The sequence below is a fragment of the Benincasa hispida genome, chromosome 11 (assembly GCF_027475165.1).
Source record: "Benincasa hispida cultivar pf3 chromosome 11, pf3_genome.v1.1, whole genome shotgun sequence".
Taxonomy (NCBI): domain Eukaryota; kingdom Viridiplantae; phylum Streptophyta; class Magnoliopsida; order Cucurbitales; family Cucurbitaceae; genus Benincasa; species Benincasa hispida.
In genome coordinates this window covers 3,109,865-3,128,587 of record NC_143488.1, presented here as the reverse complement: position 1 = coordinate 3,128,587, position 18,723 = coordinate 3,109,865, and the positions used below count along the sequence as shown (strand labels likewise).

At 30.2% G+C, this 18,723-nt stretch overlaps 1 protein-coding gene across 1 annotated transcript; it reads left to right on the top strand.

Moving 5' to 3' along the window:
- The first annotated feature begins 14,285 nt into the window (after nucleotides 1-14,285).
- LOC120090922 (Histone H3 K4-specific methyltransferase SET7/9 family protein) lies at nucleotides 14,286-18,213 on the top strand. Its single transcript, XM_039048614.2, has 3 exons — nucleotides 14,286-15,458; nucleotides 16,339-16,597; nucleotides 17,538-18,213. Exons 1-3 carry the CDS (start codon nucleotides 14,626-14,628, stop codon nucleotides 17,712-17,714), a joined length of 1,269 nt encoding a protein of 422 aa, XP_038904542.1. The 5' UTR covers nucleotides 14,286-14,625; the 3' UTR covers nucleotides 17,715-18,213.
- Nucleotides 18,214-18,723: the final 510 nt, after the last annotated feature.

The window sequence follows — 18,723 nt, the reverse complement described above, 5'->3', positions numbered from 1 at the left end:
TATGCAAGTATGCTTGCTAAAATATGCTTATTTTAGTGGTATTTTCATTTCCTTAGATTCTTTTCGAAAGAATAAAACAAGTTAAAGCATACAAAATAGCTCGTATACTTTTCCACAAAAAAATGGAAATTGGGTATTACAAATGAGATGTAACATGACTTCTCTCTTGCCTTGAAAATCTCCTTAGAGTAGTCACTTGCCAAATAAAGCACCATTTCTTGTCTTTGGGAACGATGGTAAAGAAGTGGATTCTTAAAAGACAAAATGATCTTTGTAACTTAGACCTTGATCAACTTAAAAGGTTAAAGTCCTTACATCTTTAAAGACTTTTTTATAATCTCCTATATAATCATCCTTGATAATCTTAAATAAAAATGGGAGGATCCTCTTCGAAACTGATTCTCTTTTGCGAACATTCCATGGCCTGCAATGCAATCCTATTCAATCGGATGACATATAAACATCAATAGGAAAAGCTGGTTTCACCTTATATATTAAATAATGAGAGATTGCCTCAGATGTCTTTAATAAAATGGGAGGACTCTTTTAAATTTATTCTCTTTTTCGAGTAATGATGAGAATATTAGATATTTTGTAATGTAATCTGCGTCTTCAAATGTAGTTATACTTGGATGATACTAAATCTTCAATGTAGAAAACTGACTTCACTCTGTACATACTAAATAAAGGGAGACTTTCCCAGTTGATCTGTAAACAAATGCTAGCATCTTAAGACCATCATTTTTCTCAATTACCCTATACTTTATTGGATGTTTCTACTACATCAATTCAAATTACAACAGGGAATAGTAGATGCTCCAAAATTTGTACCCAATCCATGTATAACCTAATAAACCTTTATACTCACAAAGTAGAGGTATGATAGCCAAATAATTATACTTTGTTGACCAAACGCAGGCTCATACTACTTCCAAAGGATTTTGGCATAATAATTGTATAATCCTTTCGTTCTCTTTTTTCAACTACTTGAGCGTTACATATTTTAATTCCTTTCCTCATGATTAAGAGATGGAAATTTGAAATCAAACCTTGATATTGATTTCAATTCTAATGTCCTTATCAATCCTATACTATCTTTTATGATTAGATTAATAGAGGGACAATAAAATTAGGAATATACTTGTAAAATGGAGGCCAATAACCCATTTCATTAGGGGAAAAATGACACATGCGACTATCAATAGCCACCCAATTCAGCAAATGATTAGGTTCCCTAAAGGTCTTGCCCTAACCTTAAGAATAGTTAACGATAAACACTATCGTATTTCTCTAATGATATTTGATAATTCTTTGACTTTCCAATTATAAGGCTCAGTTTTTTTTTTTTTTTTTACAAGCATGGATAAATCAACTCATAAGATGGAGTTGCACTTCTAGAGATGATAGCGGCAAGGTGCTTTGTTGCCTTTTCTTTGTCGATCGTAGATTTGGTGCATCTAGTTGAATTTTTCATCTTTGTTGAAGACTTTGAACGTAGTTCACTTGTTTAAATGATGGTGATGACAGATGGCCAACATTGCTTTGCCCCGAGCAAATCTCATACATTTCATCATTTTCTTCCTCTTGTGGATCCATGATTTTGATTGTGCTAGCATCTACTTCTGTATCATTTTATAATCTTTGTACTTTTAATTGCACTCTCAATTCTTTCTCCTATTGTTATAATGTTGGAGAAGTTTGTTAAGGCTCTTCCAATCATTTTATCGTAATATGGAGTATTTAGAGTGCTTGTAAACATTGATGACATTTTCTTATTAGTTGATGGAGACTGTCCCTGACTGACCATTTTTACATCTTTGAGCATATTCTTTGAAAGTCTCTAATGCTTCCTTTTCCATACATTGGAGATTTAAATGATCTAAGAACAAATTAATATTGTGCCTGTATTGTCTCAATGTTTGTGCACTTGAGAGTAGTCTAACTGCATGTACCAATGAGCAACTAAGCCAATTAGACTATCTTTTTTATGAACAAACAATGAAAATGAGAGGTGGAATCAGTAGGCGCACCAAAACATCTCAACTAGGTTGACACTTTTTTAGCGTTTTCATCATACTCCATACCCAATAAAGAATAAATTCATCGCCACAAAATGAAATAATGCGAATAGGCTTCGTAAGTGAGATGAACCAATATTTTATCATCATGTGAGTGGACTGACATCTTTTAGCAATACATGACGAAATGGATTTTGGAGCAGCTGCCCTGTTATACCTTCCAAATTTTGGCATCTTGAACTTGGGTGGAATAATATAATGCCCGAGACTCGACACAATTGTGTTGCCTCAATGCCTTTATAAATATTAGTGCATGCTATTGTACACGTCCTCTATTCTAGAAACTTTAATCTTTCACAATGGTCTACTTTTTTAAAAGTCCTTTTGTAGGCTTGCATGCGTAGGCTTAGAAACTAAGTCATCCAAAGGGCTCACTTGGCATGAAGCTTGACTATGATCTTAAGTAAAGTATGTCTTCAAGTCTACCAAATGTGATTTTGACAGTTTCTTTGGTGTAAAACCATGCGGGTAAAAAGAGGCGTCATCTAGAGCTTAGTTATATACCAATCTTGCTTGTCTGAATGCCTCTGCTAATGGTCTATCTTTAACTAAAATGAGTAATTTTAAAACCTTTGCCACTTGCCTTTTAACTTTGTGACATCCTTTTTGATTGCTTGCACATGGCTAGTGAACTCTTCCATGACCTTGACTTTTCTTCTAATCCAATAATGATAGAGGAGGTGGAGATCCTTTAAGCTATTTTACAAAAATTTTGACTCTGTTAATCTTTTTAAAAAAAGAGAATTATTCAATTATTGGAAGTTATTTACTAGTATGAGGTATATGCATGTCAAATTTAACCGACAATGCAACAATTATAAAAGCCTAATGTGAATAAAATTCATTCATATTTCAAGAAGAAATGACTAAATGCTAGCAAACAATGTCACAACATGCAAATAATTGTTTATAATCATAGGATTATGCATGATAATGAAATGACTCTCAATTTTAAATCATGCAATATGAAACAACACAATCTAATACATTTAAAAAGCCACCAACTCTTTTTTTTTTCTTACAAATATATCCATTCTTTAATTTATATAAAAATGTCGTTTACTTTACATAATATTAGTTACTTTTGTTCGCACGAGATTTCAAGAGAAATTTATTTCGTGGAACTTGAAATTTGTATTTGTATTAATTTTGTAGAAAGTGAGTACAATCTCTAATACATAATATTTTGAGGCTCTTAAAATAAACTATAGTCTTTATTCTTGAATGATCGACTTTTGGGCTCGTTGATTTTCTTTGATGATCGGCATTTGGGCTTGATGATCTTCTTGGACGATCGACCTTTGGGCTTGTTGATCTTCTTGGATGATCGACCTTGTTGATCTTCTTGAATGATCGGCCTTCGGGCTTGTTGATCTTCTTGGAGGATTAGTGTTCGCATGAGGATTTTGGAGAAACTTGTTTCGTGTAGTTGAACTTGAGTTGGTGTTGATGTTGATTTGATGCGATGTGGTTCGATCTCTAGTACTTGATCCTCTTATTCTCTCTCGGTTGAATGCGTACGCTTGATGTATAGAAGGGGGCGTGTGGATGTTCTTGAGCTTCGAATCTTGGAAGAATGCTTGTATCTTCAAAGGACTTCGGTCTTCAAGCCTGTTCAGAATGCTTGTATCTTTTTCAGCCTTCAGAATGTTTGCATCTTCAAAGGACTTCAGTCTTCAAGCGTGGTCAGAATGCTTGTATCTTCAAAGGACTTCGGTCTTTAGAAGGACTTCGGTCTTTAGAAGGACTTCGGTCTTTAGAATGCCTGTATCTCCAAAGGACTTTAGTCTTCAAGCATTGATTGTAGAGAATTCCCTCTAAGCTCTCTGGAATGTAGAATTGCTTACCTCTCCAAATGAGGATAGCTTCTCTATTTATAGAGTTCATAGGTGACCTTCGTGGGCTTAGGCTTGGTTGGTCCATATACTTGGCCTTTGGGCCCAATTAGTTAGATTTTGGTTTGATTTGACATTTGGGTCAAATTCAACCCATTTTTTTGGTTTAATTAGACTTTAACCCATACAATAATATCAAATTGGGTCAAATTAATCTTATATGATTCAACGGTTATGATGAAACCACATGGCATCATCGAAATTTGTCTTCAACTTCAATTCGGGACATATGTCAACTTCTAATTGTATCCAAATTTAATGATTTAGAATTTCATCATTAAATAAATGACGTGACAACTTGTGATTGATCCAAAATTTCTCATTCAACAACTTTATTAAAAATGTAACAAAAAAATACTTCAATAGTAATTTGATTATTAAGTGTAACTTCTCAAGAGAAACGGTGTACCTTCATTCTCTTTGATAAATTGCAAACATTAACAAAATTTAATGCAAAAAATGGTTATATGCGATCGATGAAAAACTAACTAAAATTTAATTATTTATTAAGCATGTGGTGATTTAAGAGCTTCTTTCTTTTGATTAATTAGTCATATTTGTTTTTTTTTCATTATAAATTTTATTGATTTTGAAAAATAAAACATAATTAATACACCTTTCATCTTTTTATTTTCTAAAATATTTAATTTTCTAAATAAACAAAATATAAGAATATTAAGTTTCAAAAGTTTCCTCTTACACCTACAAAAATGGAGTTTCTTTCATAAGTAACTTAAAATTTTTTGTTAAGTGATGTGAATGTAAATATTAAATACATATTCTTTTCCAAACAAATATACTTGAATAAATGTGTTTTTTTAATTTTTTTTAGATATGTTGCTCAATTTTCTTTAAAGGTATATACTTTTTTAAATGTGATTTTTTTTTAGAATACATAAAAAAAAATTAATTGATTAACAAAATCAAAATTGGCAAAAAGAGAGAGATAGAAATTCACTCTTTACTTAATTTTCATGTAATTGTGATGTTTAAACAAACATAAATATCTAACATTCGAAATATAATATTCATTCTTTACCAAAATTATTTTAAAACAAAAAATACACGAGTAAAAGCATGTGGTAATATACTAGTATATAAAAGCTTTGATGGTGAGGCTAATTCTAAGGCCCTAAATGATAAAAGTTCCCAAATTGATCAAAAAGTCATACATGACGGAATAACTAAGTGACCAAGTTGAGTGACAACTTTTTGTGTACCTGCACGAAAGCATAAGCTTCTCAAAGGTCAACATTACTCCACTCTCGATTCTAGACCTAATGGTTAAATACCAGGTAGAAGGCTTGTGATAGTGTGTGAAGCAAAATAATAGATCAATAAAAGATCAATATAACAGCTTCAAGCAAAGTGAGGTTTGCTCTAAAGTCCTATATGGAAAAGATCCTCAAATTGGTCAAAAGTTGTACATGACATAATGACCAAACTGAGTGAGGATTTTCCGTGTGCCTGCATGGGAGCATAAGCTCTTCCAAGGTCAATATTATTATGTCCTCGATTCTAATCCTAGTAGGTAAAGCCTAGGTAGGAGGCTTATGAATATATGTGCAAAAATAAAATACTCAAAGAACTACACACAATAAATTAAAACAGAATTAAAGAATAACTCAATTCAAGATAAATAAAAAAAAATGGCCAAACTCTCGAGGTGGAACCTCACCTCCCTAGTGAAGTCGCCAAGCTGTTGCCACGTGCCCGAGACAACGCGAAGCAGCCAACATGTTGGGAATGTCCTAAAACTCGTAGTTTGTAAACTTCAAACATATTCTATTCATAATAAAGATATTATTGAGATTTCTTTCAGTAAAGATGTTATTGAAGATGTTATTGAACTGCATTCATTACTTAATCCAATAAACTAACTCATGGCTAAATACTTAAAATTTTATGTAGAGTCATAAAAGAGGATCAAGTATATAGCCAAAAAGGTCTATAAGTATATAGATAAGGTTGGGTACCTTATCCTAAGGACATTATAGATGCGACCCGCTTTGCATATTGATACAGACGATATGATTCCAAAGTCGTTCATGTGGCAACATGTGAGTAGGGACTCATGTGCAAAAGATGTTTGCATAAGACCGAACCACAAAATAGTCACATTTTCTTTATAACAACCATTTACTATTAAAACTGATTATTTCAATTTGTTGACCTAAGATAACTCGATCTTAATCTTGAGCTAACTTTGAACTCCTGTTTATTCGAGATTATCTTTTAGTCTGCATAGGTAAGAGTGGTTCGATATGACCGCTCAATAAGTCTCCCATTTTAGGGATAAGACGGGATAAATAGCTGGGGACATAGTTCTGCAAGATGGAATTCGCTCCTACTCGTTTTAGGGTTAGCAAATAGGTTGTTCCTTTAAGTACCGACTCCTAGTCTTGAACAAAAGGGCTCTGCCCTCGCATGGATAATAATATAAAAAAGAGCTTCAAAATAAGTTACGATGAAAATTAAAAAGGAGTGTTACAAATGGGCGGCAAAATTGGCTCCCATTTCAAATCACACACATCCATATAATAATAATAAGAAGAAGAAGAATAAGAATAAGTAAAAGGAAAGGAAAATAATATGGATGTCATTGGCCCATCATATCACATCTTTCTCATTTTTATTAAAATAACAATAATAACTTAAAACTAATGTACATATTTACTTAACGCTTTTAAAAACTCACATCTGTCATTTTTTCTCCTTCTACTTTTTTCAAATTAATTTTTCTCACCCCCAATCTATTTTCGCTCTTTTCTTCTTCAAACTCTCTTTAACATTTTTTTTAACATTCTTTTCTTTAACAAAACAAAGATTTATTTTAGAACATAAAGGAAAAGTTATCTTCCACCATCAAAGGTATGCTACATCCATTTTAACCTCAATCTCAACTCTTTCTGCTACATATACTTAACTTCCTCCTATTTTAGAAAAAAACAAAAAATAAAGAAATAAAGAAATAATAAAAAAATGCCACATGGAAGAGAAAGAAGGTGAACAAAAAAAAAAAAAAAAACAAATAAACAAATAAAAAAAAACCAACAATAATTACATATATAAAACAAATGCATGTAAATATAAACGAAATATCACAAAGATAAAATGAAGATAAAATAAACCAAGGGAAGAAGAAAAAAATATGGCAAGATCAATACTAATATTTGTTTCTCGTCTCTTTTTTTTTTCATCATGAATACATAGTCATTAGTTATGTGAGATACAGATCCTTGGGACTAAGTTACAACTTTTTGTGTTATGAGATTGTTTTTTTTTTTTTTAATGGTGGCTTAGGGTCTCTAGAAGAGAAAGAAAAAGAAAAATGGGTTTGTTGGCAATGGAGGCTAGGGTTTTGTAGAGAAGAAGTTTTTTTTTTTTTTTTTTTTTTTTGGGAGAAATATGAGTATTTAAAACATAAACTTGTCTTATAGTTAAAAGAAAAAACAACTTTTAGACAACTAAAACCAAATTCAAAATTTTTTTACATTTATTTTTTTTTCCTGTTACCCTAACTAAATTGGTTACTTTAACCAAACTAAAATAAAAGGTAAAAGGAGGTAAAATTTAGTATAAATAACCCCAGAAAATTAGGTGGCTACATTGTGAATAAGTAATTTAATTTTAACTTCACATAATAACTAAATATTTTTTAAAATAAATAATAATCACATTTTTTCATCTGTCATGGAATTCTCTTGATGTATCCCTTCACATAAAAACTAAAATTCAAATAGACGCATTCCTTACAAATAGTACAAAACCACGCACATAATAACTAAATATTTTTAAAAGAATAAATACAAGCTTTCCTATTTTCTTTGGTCCCATCTCCATTTTAAAATGTCACGATAAAAAGAATTGTAGAATAATAATTGAAGTTTTTCGTTATTTGTAAAGAAAATATTGAATCATGCCAGAGTGAAGCCTAGATAATCTATAAACTTATTTTCATCGACGAAAAGGTATGATATGTATCTTTATTTAAATTTTGATTTATTATTATCCATTAGCCATTATATTTGAGAAAAAAAAATTCAGATATGCATAGTATCTTGAAGTTTAAAATTTGATACAATATTAATTACTAGATTTATTTCCAATATTAACAAATGTTTACGTTGTTCTCAAATTTAAATTCTAACTACGTAGGAAATTTAGTTTCACTTAATTTATTTTTTAAATTTCTTTATTAGAGTGAGATAAATTATAAGAAGCAAAAATAAAACAAGAATTAGGTCGATAGATAAGAAATAGAAGTGGTATGAATGAGAAAAATGAGAGAATGACAGATGTGAAAGTAAAGGATAAGGTTCATGAAGGAGTGTTATTAACAATGACAATTATTTTGAATTCAGAAATGTAGCAGTTGAATTCAATCAAAGAGCAACAACAAAAAATTTTAATTTATAGGAAATTAGATCAAGTGTATTCCTTTTCAACCATAACAAAAGTTTACATATTTGTGTTACTTCAAAATTTAAGTGTTTTACATGTAGTTTTTGTTAGTACTTAAACTTTTATATTAGTATTATTTTAATAGTTTCAATTAGATCTTTAGTTAGATTTCTATAGTTTCAACTTTATCATAATTTTAGATATCTTATTTATTTTTTTGAACCAAAATTTTAACCCATTTTTTACGTATTTGAATTTAACATGTTTATTCATTATGTTAGGAGAACTATCCACGAAAACTGTCACAATGAGCAACAAGCTGATCAAATCCGATAGATTCAAAAGATTCAAAATAAAGGTATTAGTATCATATATCTCTAATCTTGAATTCCACAAGCATGCCAACAAAACCAGTATTCATCAAATATATTATTCTCGAGTTAGTTGATGATTTATATTGTTATTCATCACCTTTTAATTTCATGTAAAAAAATTTACTGTTTATACTACTTCCATCAAAAGTTCAAAAGTATATTGATTCAAAATTTATGTCACCATCAAAATTTATGTTCCAAAAGTTTATTATTTTGGCTATGAACTATTTTATTATTTTTAATTTTTATGTCAGACATTTATTATTTAAACTTAATAAAATTTATATTAATTTATTATTGAACTTTCACCGACAAAATTCATGTTCTAAAGATCTTTAGTCACGTGCATTGCACACGTTTTATAGTTAGTGTATATATATGGGGCAATGTAGGAGAATCTTTTGTTTCCTATTTTGCCCTTACCTTTTTAATAAATTCTTATTTCACCCTTTCTAGATGGGACACAACTCTTTGAGTATAGATGATTGTTGAGTCCAAAGGCATAATTGATAATGATAGGATGCAACTCTCTAAGATGGGACATGATTATTCGAATGTATGTATCTCTTGAACCAATAGATACAACTGATATCAACTATTCAGACATAGATGGTTACATATTTAACTGGTTCATTTTTACACTTACAGGCGGGATGCATATACACTTGATATTTACATCTCATATATAAAAAAAAATTAAATTAGTCTATCGAAACGAATAAAATTAAGTTATTTTTGTATCTATGATTCACATTAAATATTATGGGTACATTTGAAATTTAGGATGCTTATAGTTATAACAACGTTATTTTAATTTATGGGTTCATTTTTGTTTTAGAAAAGAAATTATTCGTACATACCATATATCATATCATGTATTTGCATTGTTTTTTTTTTTTTTTTACTTGGATAGTAAATACTACTTTAGAACTTTAAATTATTACTATAACGTTTTCACGTGCATTGCACGTGTTCATCATCTAGTATGTATAAATAGAAATGGAGGAGAATATTTGCATTCTTTTTTGTTCTTAGAATTCTTTAATAAATTCCTACCTTTTTCTTTAATTGCATCTATCCATATATATATATAAAATAAATCAATTAACTTGTTTAAAAAATTCAATATAATATAGATTAGACATAGAGCTAAAAGTATTAATTGAATCCTTGAGCTTTGATGTGTGTACCAATTTACACCCTCCATTATATTATTACATTTTATATGGATAAATATTGTGTGAGACTTATAATTTTATCAATTATTTTTTTTATTAACAAATCAATTTAGACTCTCAAATTAAGATTTCCTTTTAAAATTGTTAATGCATCACAATCTTAACCATCTATTTTATTAATTCAATATTTAAAAAAATTTATACACACATAAAAAGTGAATGTTTGGACGATTTTCAATGTAATCTTGATAAAATGTCTAAATTGATTCGTTTATAACAATTTTATTGAAACAATTATATCACACGGTATTTTTCGAATTCAAATTGAGTCTAAAGAAAGTATTAATTGATATACCTATGAAGGTTAGAGTTTAAAATGATAAAATTATTAGTTTAAAATTTAAATTGATACGATTCTAAAGTTTAAAGATGATAAATTTTAAATAATAAATTAACGAATTTTAAATAATAAATTAACGTTAACATCTATAATAGACGTAGAGCAACCAACTACCTCATATCAAATTTAGTTTATAGTTTAGAGGGCCATAGAAAAAAGTATAGATATAATAAAATAAAAGCCAATAAAGCTTTTTTTTTTTTTTTTTTTTTTTTAATAATAATGAAAAAGAAAGGCTTGTAATCTTTCACCTTTTTTCCCTTGAATAATTTCATCCTTGACCTTTTTTCTTTCCTAATGCTATTTTCAATTTTAATCCATATAATTTTAAATATTTTATTTTGATCCTTTACTTTTAATAAATCTAGTTTGTTTATTGTTGATTTTAAAAAGACCTTTTATTATCTATTAGTCTTTCTACTATAAATTTTGGAAATATTTTCACATAATATATTTTTTTCATGAAAATTATTATTTAACAAAATTTTAAAGTACTAAATTTAAGATTTATTAAAAATTCTAGAACTAAAATTGAATAATAAAATATTCATGAAGTAAGATTTAACAAATTCAAAATTAGTTTAAGATTTATTAAAAGTTTTTGGACTATAATTAAACATTTAAAAGTATCTAGATTAAGACTTAACAAATTTAAAAGTATGTGCCCAAAAAAATGTATTTCAAATATTTTGAAATTTTCGATTTTACCTTTTAATGTGTTTAATTTTAGGTTTGATTTATTATTATTATTTTTTTGTATGGAAAGTAAATTTTACTAATAAAGTTATAATTTGAAATTTTACTAATAAAGTTATAATTTGACTTTGAATGTTTTATTAAATAAGTTATAATTACAACCCATTTATTTTTTTAGCATCAAAATTGTGATGATGGTCGAATGTGTCAATTACAATTGAATGAAACTTATTTTAACAATTACAACTTCTTTATATAATTAATTCTGGTTAAGTTATTAAATTTACGAGAGATGTCAATTATATATATGTTGTGTCTATTTAGTCAGCTTCTTTATTTAAAAAAAAGTTTCTAATTAATTACCAGCATTAATTAATTTAACACTTATATGACACCCTAACTTGGGTAATTTAAGGATAATGTGACAAGCTATTTTTGAGAATAACTTCTAAATAATAACACCATTAAAAAAAATCATTATAGTTGAAATTGGCTAAATTACAAGTTTATTCTATAGGTCTTCCAACTTTAAAAATGTCTAATTTGTTATTTAATTTTAATTTTGCATTTAATACCTTTTTTTTTTTTTTTTTTTTTTTTTTTTTTTTTTTTTTTTTTTTTTTTTTTACATACAAATGTTACTACTCATTCTTTAGTACTCTCATTGTGGTTAATATTTGACCTGGTTGATATTCTTTTTTTCAGCCCAATAGGGCATTTTCTTATTGATTAATGAAATTTTCAGGTCAATAACAGCATGGCATATTGTGTTGACTTAAGTTTTTTTTTAAAAAAAAAATCCAAGAACCTATTTGACATTAAATTTAATGTTTAATGTTTTAATATGCAAAATTAAATTTTTATGTTTGTTAGATTCATTAATTTAAAATTTTTGAATATATTAGAGATCTATTATACAAAAATTAAAATTTTAAGGGACCTATTTTACATTTATTATTATTATTATTATTATTATTATTATTATGCATCTATTTGACATATTTTAAGTTCATTCACTTGATAGACACATAAGTGAAAGTTCAAAAGCATATTAAATATTTTTTAAAGTTCATAAATTTATTAAATACAAATATGAAAATTTAGACTCCGTTCTATTTGGTTTTTAAAAATTAAACCTATTACTTTTCAATTTTGTACAATAGATTTCATCTTGTTTTAAATAAAATAGTTGAATTCTTATGGTCCATTTGGATTGACTTTCTAACTGTTTATGAATACTTTTTTTGCACTTATAAAGTCAATCCAAACACACTCTAAGCAAATTCCAAAAACAAAACACAAATTTTAAAAAATTACCTTTTTTTAAAAAAAAAATGACATGATTTTTTAAATCATTAGTAAAAAGTAGATAATAAAATAAAAAATTTGGAAGTAAAAGTAGTGTTTGTAAACTTAAATTTAAAAAATTAAAAAACAAAAAATCAAATGGTTGCGAAAAGTTTTTTTTTTAAAGTTTTCAAAACATAGTTTGGTTTTTTAAAAGATTAATAGAAAGATGATGAAACAAGAAAGTTAAAGAGGTATTTATATGCTTAATTTTTAAAAACTAAAAACCAAAAACCAAAAACCAAATGATAATTAAGAATTAAAGGTGTAACTTAACCTTTAAAATAATGGAAATTGTTGCAATTCTAAGAAAAGTTAAGCCTTTCATCTCTAAAAGGTTTCATATGTTTAAAACTTTTTATTTTGTGTCTAATAAGATCGTGATCTTTTGATCAAATTGAAAATTCTAGGATTTACTAAGTTTAAAATTCAAAGTTCATAACCTACTAAGCATATAATTCCATTTTGTATCTAATATATCAATTATTTTTTTTAATTAAATTTGAAGACGTCAAATCAATTAAACATAAAATTACTTTTTTAAAGAGCATAATTTTTTTTTATATAAATTAAATTTGAGAAGTTGTTAGTTACTAATTTAAAATTATTATTTTTTTACTTTTTTGTTTTCATAATTTTTTTAGAAATATTCATGGATATTTAATGAGTAGCATTGTTAGGTACAAATATATAACATCATTTTTTAAAAGATTATTTAATAAGTAATTGCGATAGACTTCTATTGAAACTCTTGTTAGCAATGTTTCTATCACGGATAGATTCCTACTAGTGATACGGTCTATCACCGATAGATTATCCAAAATTTGTCATATTATTATTATTATTATTATTATTATTTTATATTATGTTATAGTTGCTAATACTGCGGGTCTGATTGTTATTGTTCGCACGAGGTTTCCACATAAACTTACTAAGTGAAATTTGAACTTTTGTAATTATATTGATTTACAAGTACAATCTCTAATATATAATTTTTTGATGTGTTTAAAATAAACTTTAATGTTTAAGTTCATTTATCTTCCTAGATGACCGGCCTTTGGGTTTGTTGATTTCTTTGGATGATATGCGTTTGGGTTTGTTGACTTCTTAAATGATCGATCTTCGGAATTGTTGATCTTCTTGAATGATCGACTTTTAGGCTAATTGATTTTCTTAGATGATCGACCTTTGGACTTGTTGATTTTCTTGAATGATCGGCCTTTGGGCTTGATCATATGGATCAACGTTCACACAATACTTATTTCGTGGGGTTAAACTTAAGTTGATGTAGATGTTAATGTTGATGCAACGTGATGTGGTTCGATTCTCTCATTTGAATGGATACGTTGACTTAAAGAAGAAGTGGAGCGTGATTCAGTCTTTGTATATTCAGGAGATTTGTGTCTAGGAGTCTTTTAATTATTGACAGAATTCTCTATGGATTTTCTAGAATAAAATGAAACTTCAAGTTCTCTAGTGGGCTTGGTTGGGCCAAATTAATCCATGGACTTTAGCCCAAATTATAATATCAAATTGAGCCAAAATAATTTCACCAAATCCACTAAAAACACGCACACATATCGAATTTTGCCAATTTATGTCTTCAATTTCAATTTGGGGACATATGTCAACTTCTAATGGGTCTCAAGTTCAATTATTTGGAGTTTCGTCATTAATTTAACGAATGACGTGGTAATTTGTGATTGGTCCAAAATTTCTCTATCAACTATTATATTTGCAAGTATCTCAATATTAAAATACATCTACAATTTTTTTATAGGCAAATACATCGACATTATAAACCTTGATTCTTAGCCACTCAATTTAAAAGTGGAAAAGTATTAAAGTTGTAATATATTTAAAAAAACAATAAAATAAAATAACCAAAAAGGGAAATGGCATTTTCAGTAAATACAAAAGAGGTCACTGTTGTTGCATCATCTGGTTTCGTCTTCTTGCTCTTTCACAGATACAAAATCAGCGATACCATTTCATACAAGATTGCTAAGCTTTTGCATTCTTTTGGCTATGTCATTCCCACAGAATCAACCAACGAAAGAACAAGCCAAACCCAACAAAACCCAGAGCCTTTGATTCTTCAAAAACCCCACAACAGATTATTCCCTTCTTCAATCATTCAACCCAGCAATTTCTGTAAGAATTTCTGAATTCAAGATCCATCTCTCTGAATTTCGCTTCCGAATTCGGCTCTCTGGGCCATTTCATGAAGAACCCACTTCGATTTTCCCGTCAATGGCGGTTTCTAAGCTTTTCCCTGAGTTCTACGAAGGGTTTGCTATGACCCAATCCACTTCTCTGTTATCGCGATTTCCGTTTTTCATGTCATCAGCTTCTTCGTTTTCTTTTCCTTTTGCAACCAAATCTCTGGCTTCCCAAATCTTCCGCCATTTTCGTTGTCGCGAGTTGCTTCGAGTTCACTCACGATTTCTTATCCTCCTCTCTTTGCCCTTCATTTACTTCTTTCTTTCGAACCCACGTCGTTCTTTTGTTCTCAAGTTGTTTGTACTACTTTTCTTCTCCATCGCTGCTCTCGTTTTTCTCAATCTTGCAGTCCCTCGTCTCCCTTCTTCGATTCGTTTGTTTCTTGTTCGATCGTCCCCAATTAACGCTTTCTCATCTTCTGCTGCGACGAAGGCTGTTTCCAATGTTCGTTGGTCGATTGGATCGAAACCCAAGTCGGAGAAACGGTTGATGTCTGGTTCTTGGGTGAGAGTTTACAGTAATGGGGACGTTTACGAGGGAGAATTTCATAAAGGGAGGTGCTCAGGTAGTGGGGTTTATCACTACCATATGAGTGGAAGGTATGAAGGCGATTGGATTGATGAGAAATACGATGGGTATGGCGTAGAAACATGGGCGAAAGGGAGTAGGTACCGTGGTCAGTACAGACAAGGATTGAGAAATGGGATTGGGATTTACAGATTCTACACAGGGGATGTCTATGCTGGGGAGTGGTCTAATGGCCAGTGCCATGGCTGTGGAGTTCATACTTGCCAAGACGGGAGCCGCTATGTTGGGGAGTTTAAGTGGGGTGTCAAACATGGATTGGGTCACTACCATTTTAGGTAAGTTATTTGAGGATTTGGATCTTGATAATCATTTTGTGTTTCGTTTTTATTGGAAGTTTTGTGTTTATTTCATCTGTGATCTTGTTGGTCATCTCTGTTTCTCTTATTTGACGATGGGCTGTGGGAGTGGCTAGTGTTGTTATCATTATCAAATTGTTTCTAGCTTGTTATTGATGAGTCTTATAACTTGGTTTTGTTTTGTTTTCCTTTTAAATGCATTAAATGATCTTGGTTATCATTATCAACTTGTCTCTTATTTGACGATGGGCTGTGATCTTGGTTTTGTTGTTATCATTACCATTTGTTACCATTATCAAATGCATTTAAAGCGGAACTTATTAGGAAACTACAGTAAGAACTTCTCCTTTGATTGTCCACGTTCACTCATTGTAATTTGAATTGACTTCTTTCCTTGAAGAGGCAAGCTCATATTGTATTGTAATTATTATCTTCATGATGAGTTATCTCTCTTCTTTAGTTTGAAAATGGTATTTGGAATTGCCGAGATGAGTTCGATAATAATGTTCTCTTATGGTTGGTGAATTTGCCTCCTGAATAGATGAGCCTTATGCTATATTTATTCTTAAGGGGACTTATCTATTTTATCCAGTTTGAAGATGGTGAATGGAAGTGGCATAGTGTTAAAAGCAAATAGTTTCCATTGTTTTTACAAGCTTATTATTTGGTTTGTTTTTGTAAATTGTTTTCTAATGTCAGTGTGAATCATTTTGATTTATGTCAAACAGGTTATATATATACATATATATATACATATAACAGGATCTATTTGAGATGTTTCCTGTGGTTTATGCATCTGATATCCAAGAAATTTGAATTTGCAAAGGGTTGATGACTGTTATAATTTCTCAAAATGCAGAAATGGAGACACATATGCAGGAGAGTATTTTGCAGATAAGATGCACGGTTTTGGAGTTTATCAGTTTGGCAATGGACATCGTTACGAGGGAGCTTGGCACGAAGGAAATAGGCAAGGACTTGGTATGTACACTTTTAGGAATGGAGAGACACAATCTGGTCATTGGCAAAATGGGGTTCTTGATGTTCCCAGTCTTGAAAATAGCCATCCAGGGTCTTCTTATGCTGTCAGTCATGCTAAGGTTCTCGCTGCAGTCCAGGTAAAATTTTTATTGTTTGTTTTAGTGAATTTGGCACCTAAAATTCTGATTGAACTCACTTTTATTGTTTAAGAGAAATTACATGGGGCAAAAGGAGGATTTGAGTTGTTCCTTACCTCCCCATACACATACCAACAGATTAGCCAAAAAGAGACCCCTCTCTAATGTGTTCCCCTATATAAAACACGCTCAATTTCTCAAAATAATGCCACATAGTAATTAACATGTACCCATATATAAAACAGTAATTCATGCTGCTTCTCAATCACTCTTCTAGCAAGTATTATTTACATCAAAACCCTAAAAAAATAAGAGTTCTAGGGATTCCACGTGCCCCATGCTACTCAGGTTGGAGTGTGTAAGAGCCTGACCTTGAGGTCTATCAAATTCATTATTTTCTGACCTATAAATCAACTTTTTTGTGAGTTGAACAAGTTTTACCAATTTTACACTTCACAACATCAACCGTCTATTACATATATTGCTGTACAGGACAAGCTCTTAGATTGTTTTCTTGCTTCGGTGAGCCATACACTTTTAAAGGGATATTCTAAGTTGTGCTCTCTCTCTCTCTCTCTCTGTGGATGTGATAATTCTGTATAGAGTATAAACATATGCACGTGCGCCACATGTTTCTACTTTTTCCCCCAAATGAGTGGAGCTTATGATGAGTTCTCTCCAGTAGTCATTGCTGATAGCTTTGGAACGAAATCCAGTAGTTTTAAGTAGTATGCCTCAAGGGTTGCGTAGATTCAAAGTTTATGCTACTCTTTTATACATACTCAAGCCACTAACATGATTCATCATTTTATATTCTGATGACACTTCAAGAAAAACATGATTCTTAATGGTGATACTGTTCCTTCGTTTCAAACTCCCTAGTAACTTTTATATTTATAACAATTATGATTATCTGAACCAAGTGTCATCACTGGATCAGGAAGCAAGAAAAGCTGCACAGAAAGCGTTCGATGCAGGAAGGGTGGACGAAAGAGTTAACAGAGCTGTAGCTGCTGCTAATAAAGCAGCAAACGCAGCAAGAGTTGCAGCTGTGAAGGCTGTCCAGAAACAAATGGATCAAGAGACCAGCACCAACCCACCAATCTTACTGGTCTGATCGTAAAAGTTCCGTAGTTAGTACTCTCATCTGTGGACGACGTTTTCAGCATGATGCTTTTCCAAAAGGGAAGAAGACACGGGAAATGCTGGTAAACGGATGTTCATTTTTGTTGAAAATTCTTTACCTCCTTATCAGTTTCTTACAATTGAAAGGTACCTGCCTGGAACCCGCTTGCTCAGGCCATGCAGACCCGATGGCCAATCGAGGAGCAGATAGGTTTATTTCCATCTCTCTCTCTCTCACTCTAAATGTAGCAAGTATTGTACATAGAATGAGTTCAACTGATAACAAGAAGACTGCTAGAGTTGAGCTTTGATATTGCTGTTACACTTGTGCTTTTGTTTTTTTTTTTTCCCCCTTTTCTTTTTGTAAGTAATGATATGTATAGCAGAGCAGTAGATCAAGGAGGGAACTATCCTGCCAATGTTGTGTTGTTGCATGGTGAAAATCAGCCTGAGCGCTGGGCTTTATGCCTTCTTTCGCTCTCTTATGTTTCCACGAAGATTTCATTCTTTCTAAACTTTGAACCATTCGAGAAGTTAAAAGAGTTGAAACGATAAGATTAAGGGAGCGTTTGGGGAGCTGAGTTCAGTTTTAAAGTCGGAAGTTCATATTTTGGAGTTATAATGTCTGGGGTATAGAGTTGTTTAGTTTGAGTTGGGAAGGGTGGGAGAGAAAAAGAGGAGAAGAAATTTTTCGATAAATGTACAAATTTTAATAGTATACACCATCGAAGTTGATTGAGTTGAATTATTTAATACTGAATTATGAAGTCGGTAGATCAAATACTCTCTAAAAGTACAAACATAAATTACCTAAAGTTTAAAAGCATAGTTAAAATCATTTGTCTACGTGGATTATTATAAATTTTTACAAATCACACCATGTCACATTTTTGTTTTCTTGTCAACATATAAAAATACTTATTGAATGATTGATTGAAATAATTTTAAAGATCAAGTGCAGAAGTGAACTTTTTTATATGATATTAAATATACCGAGTATA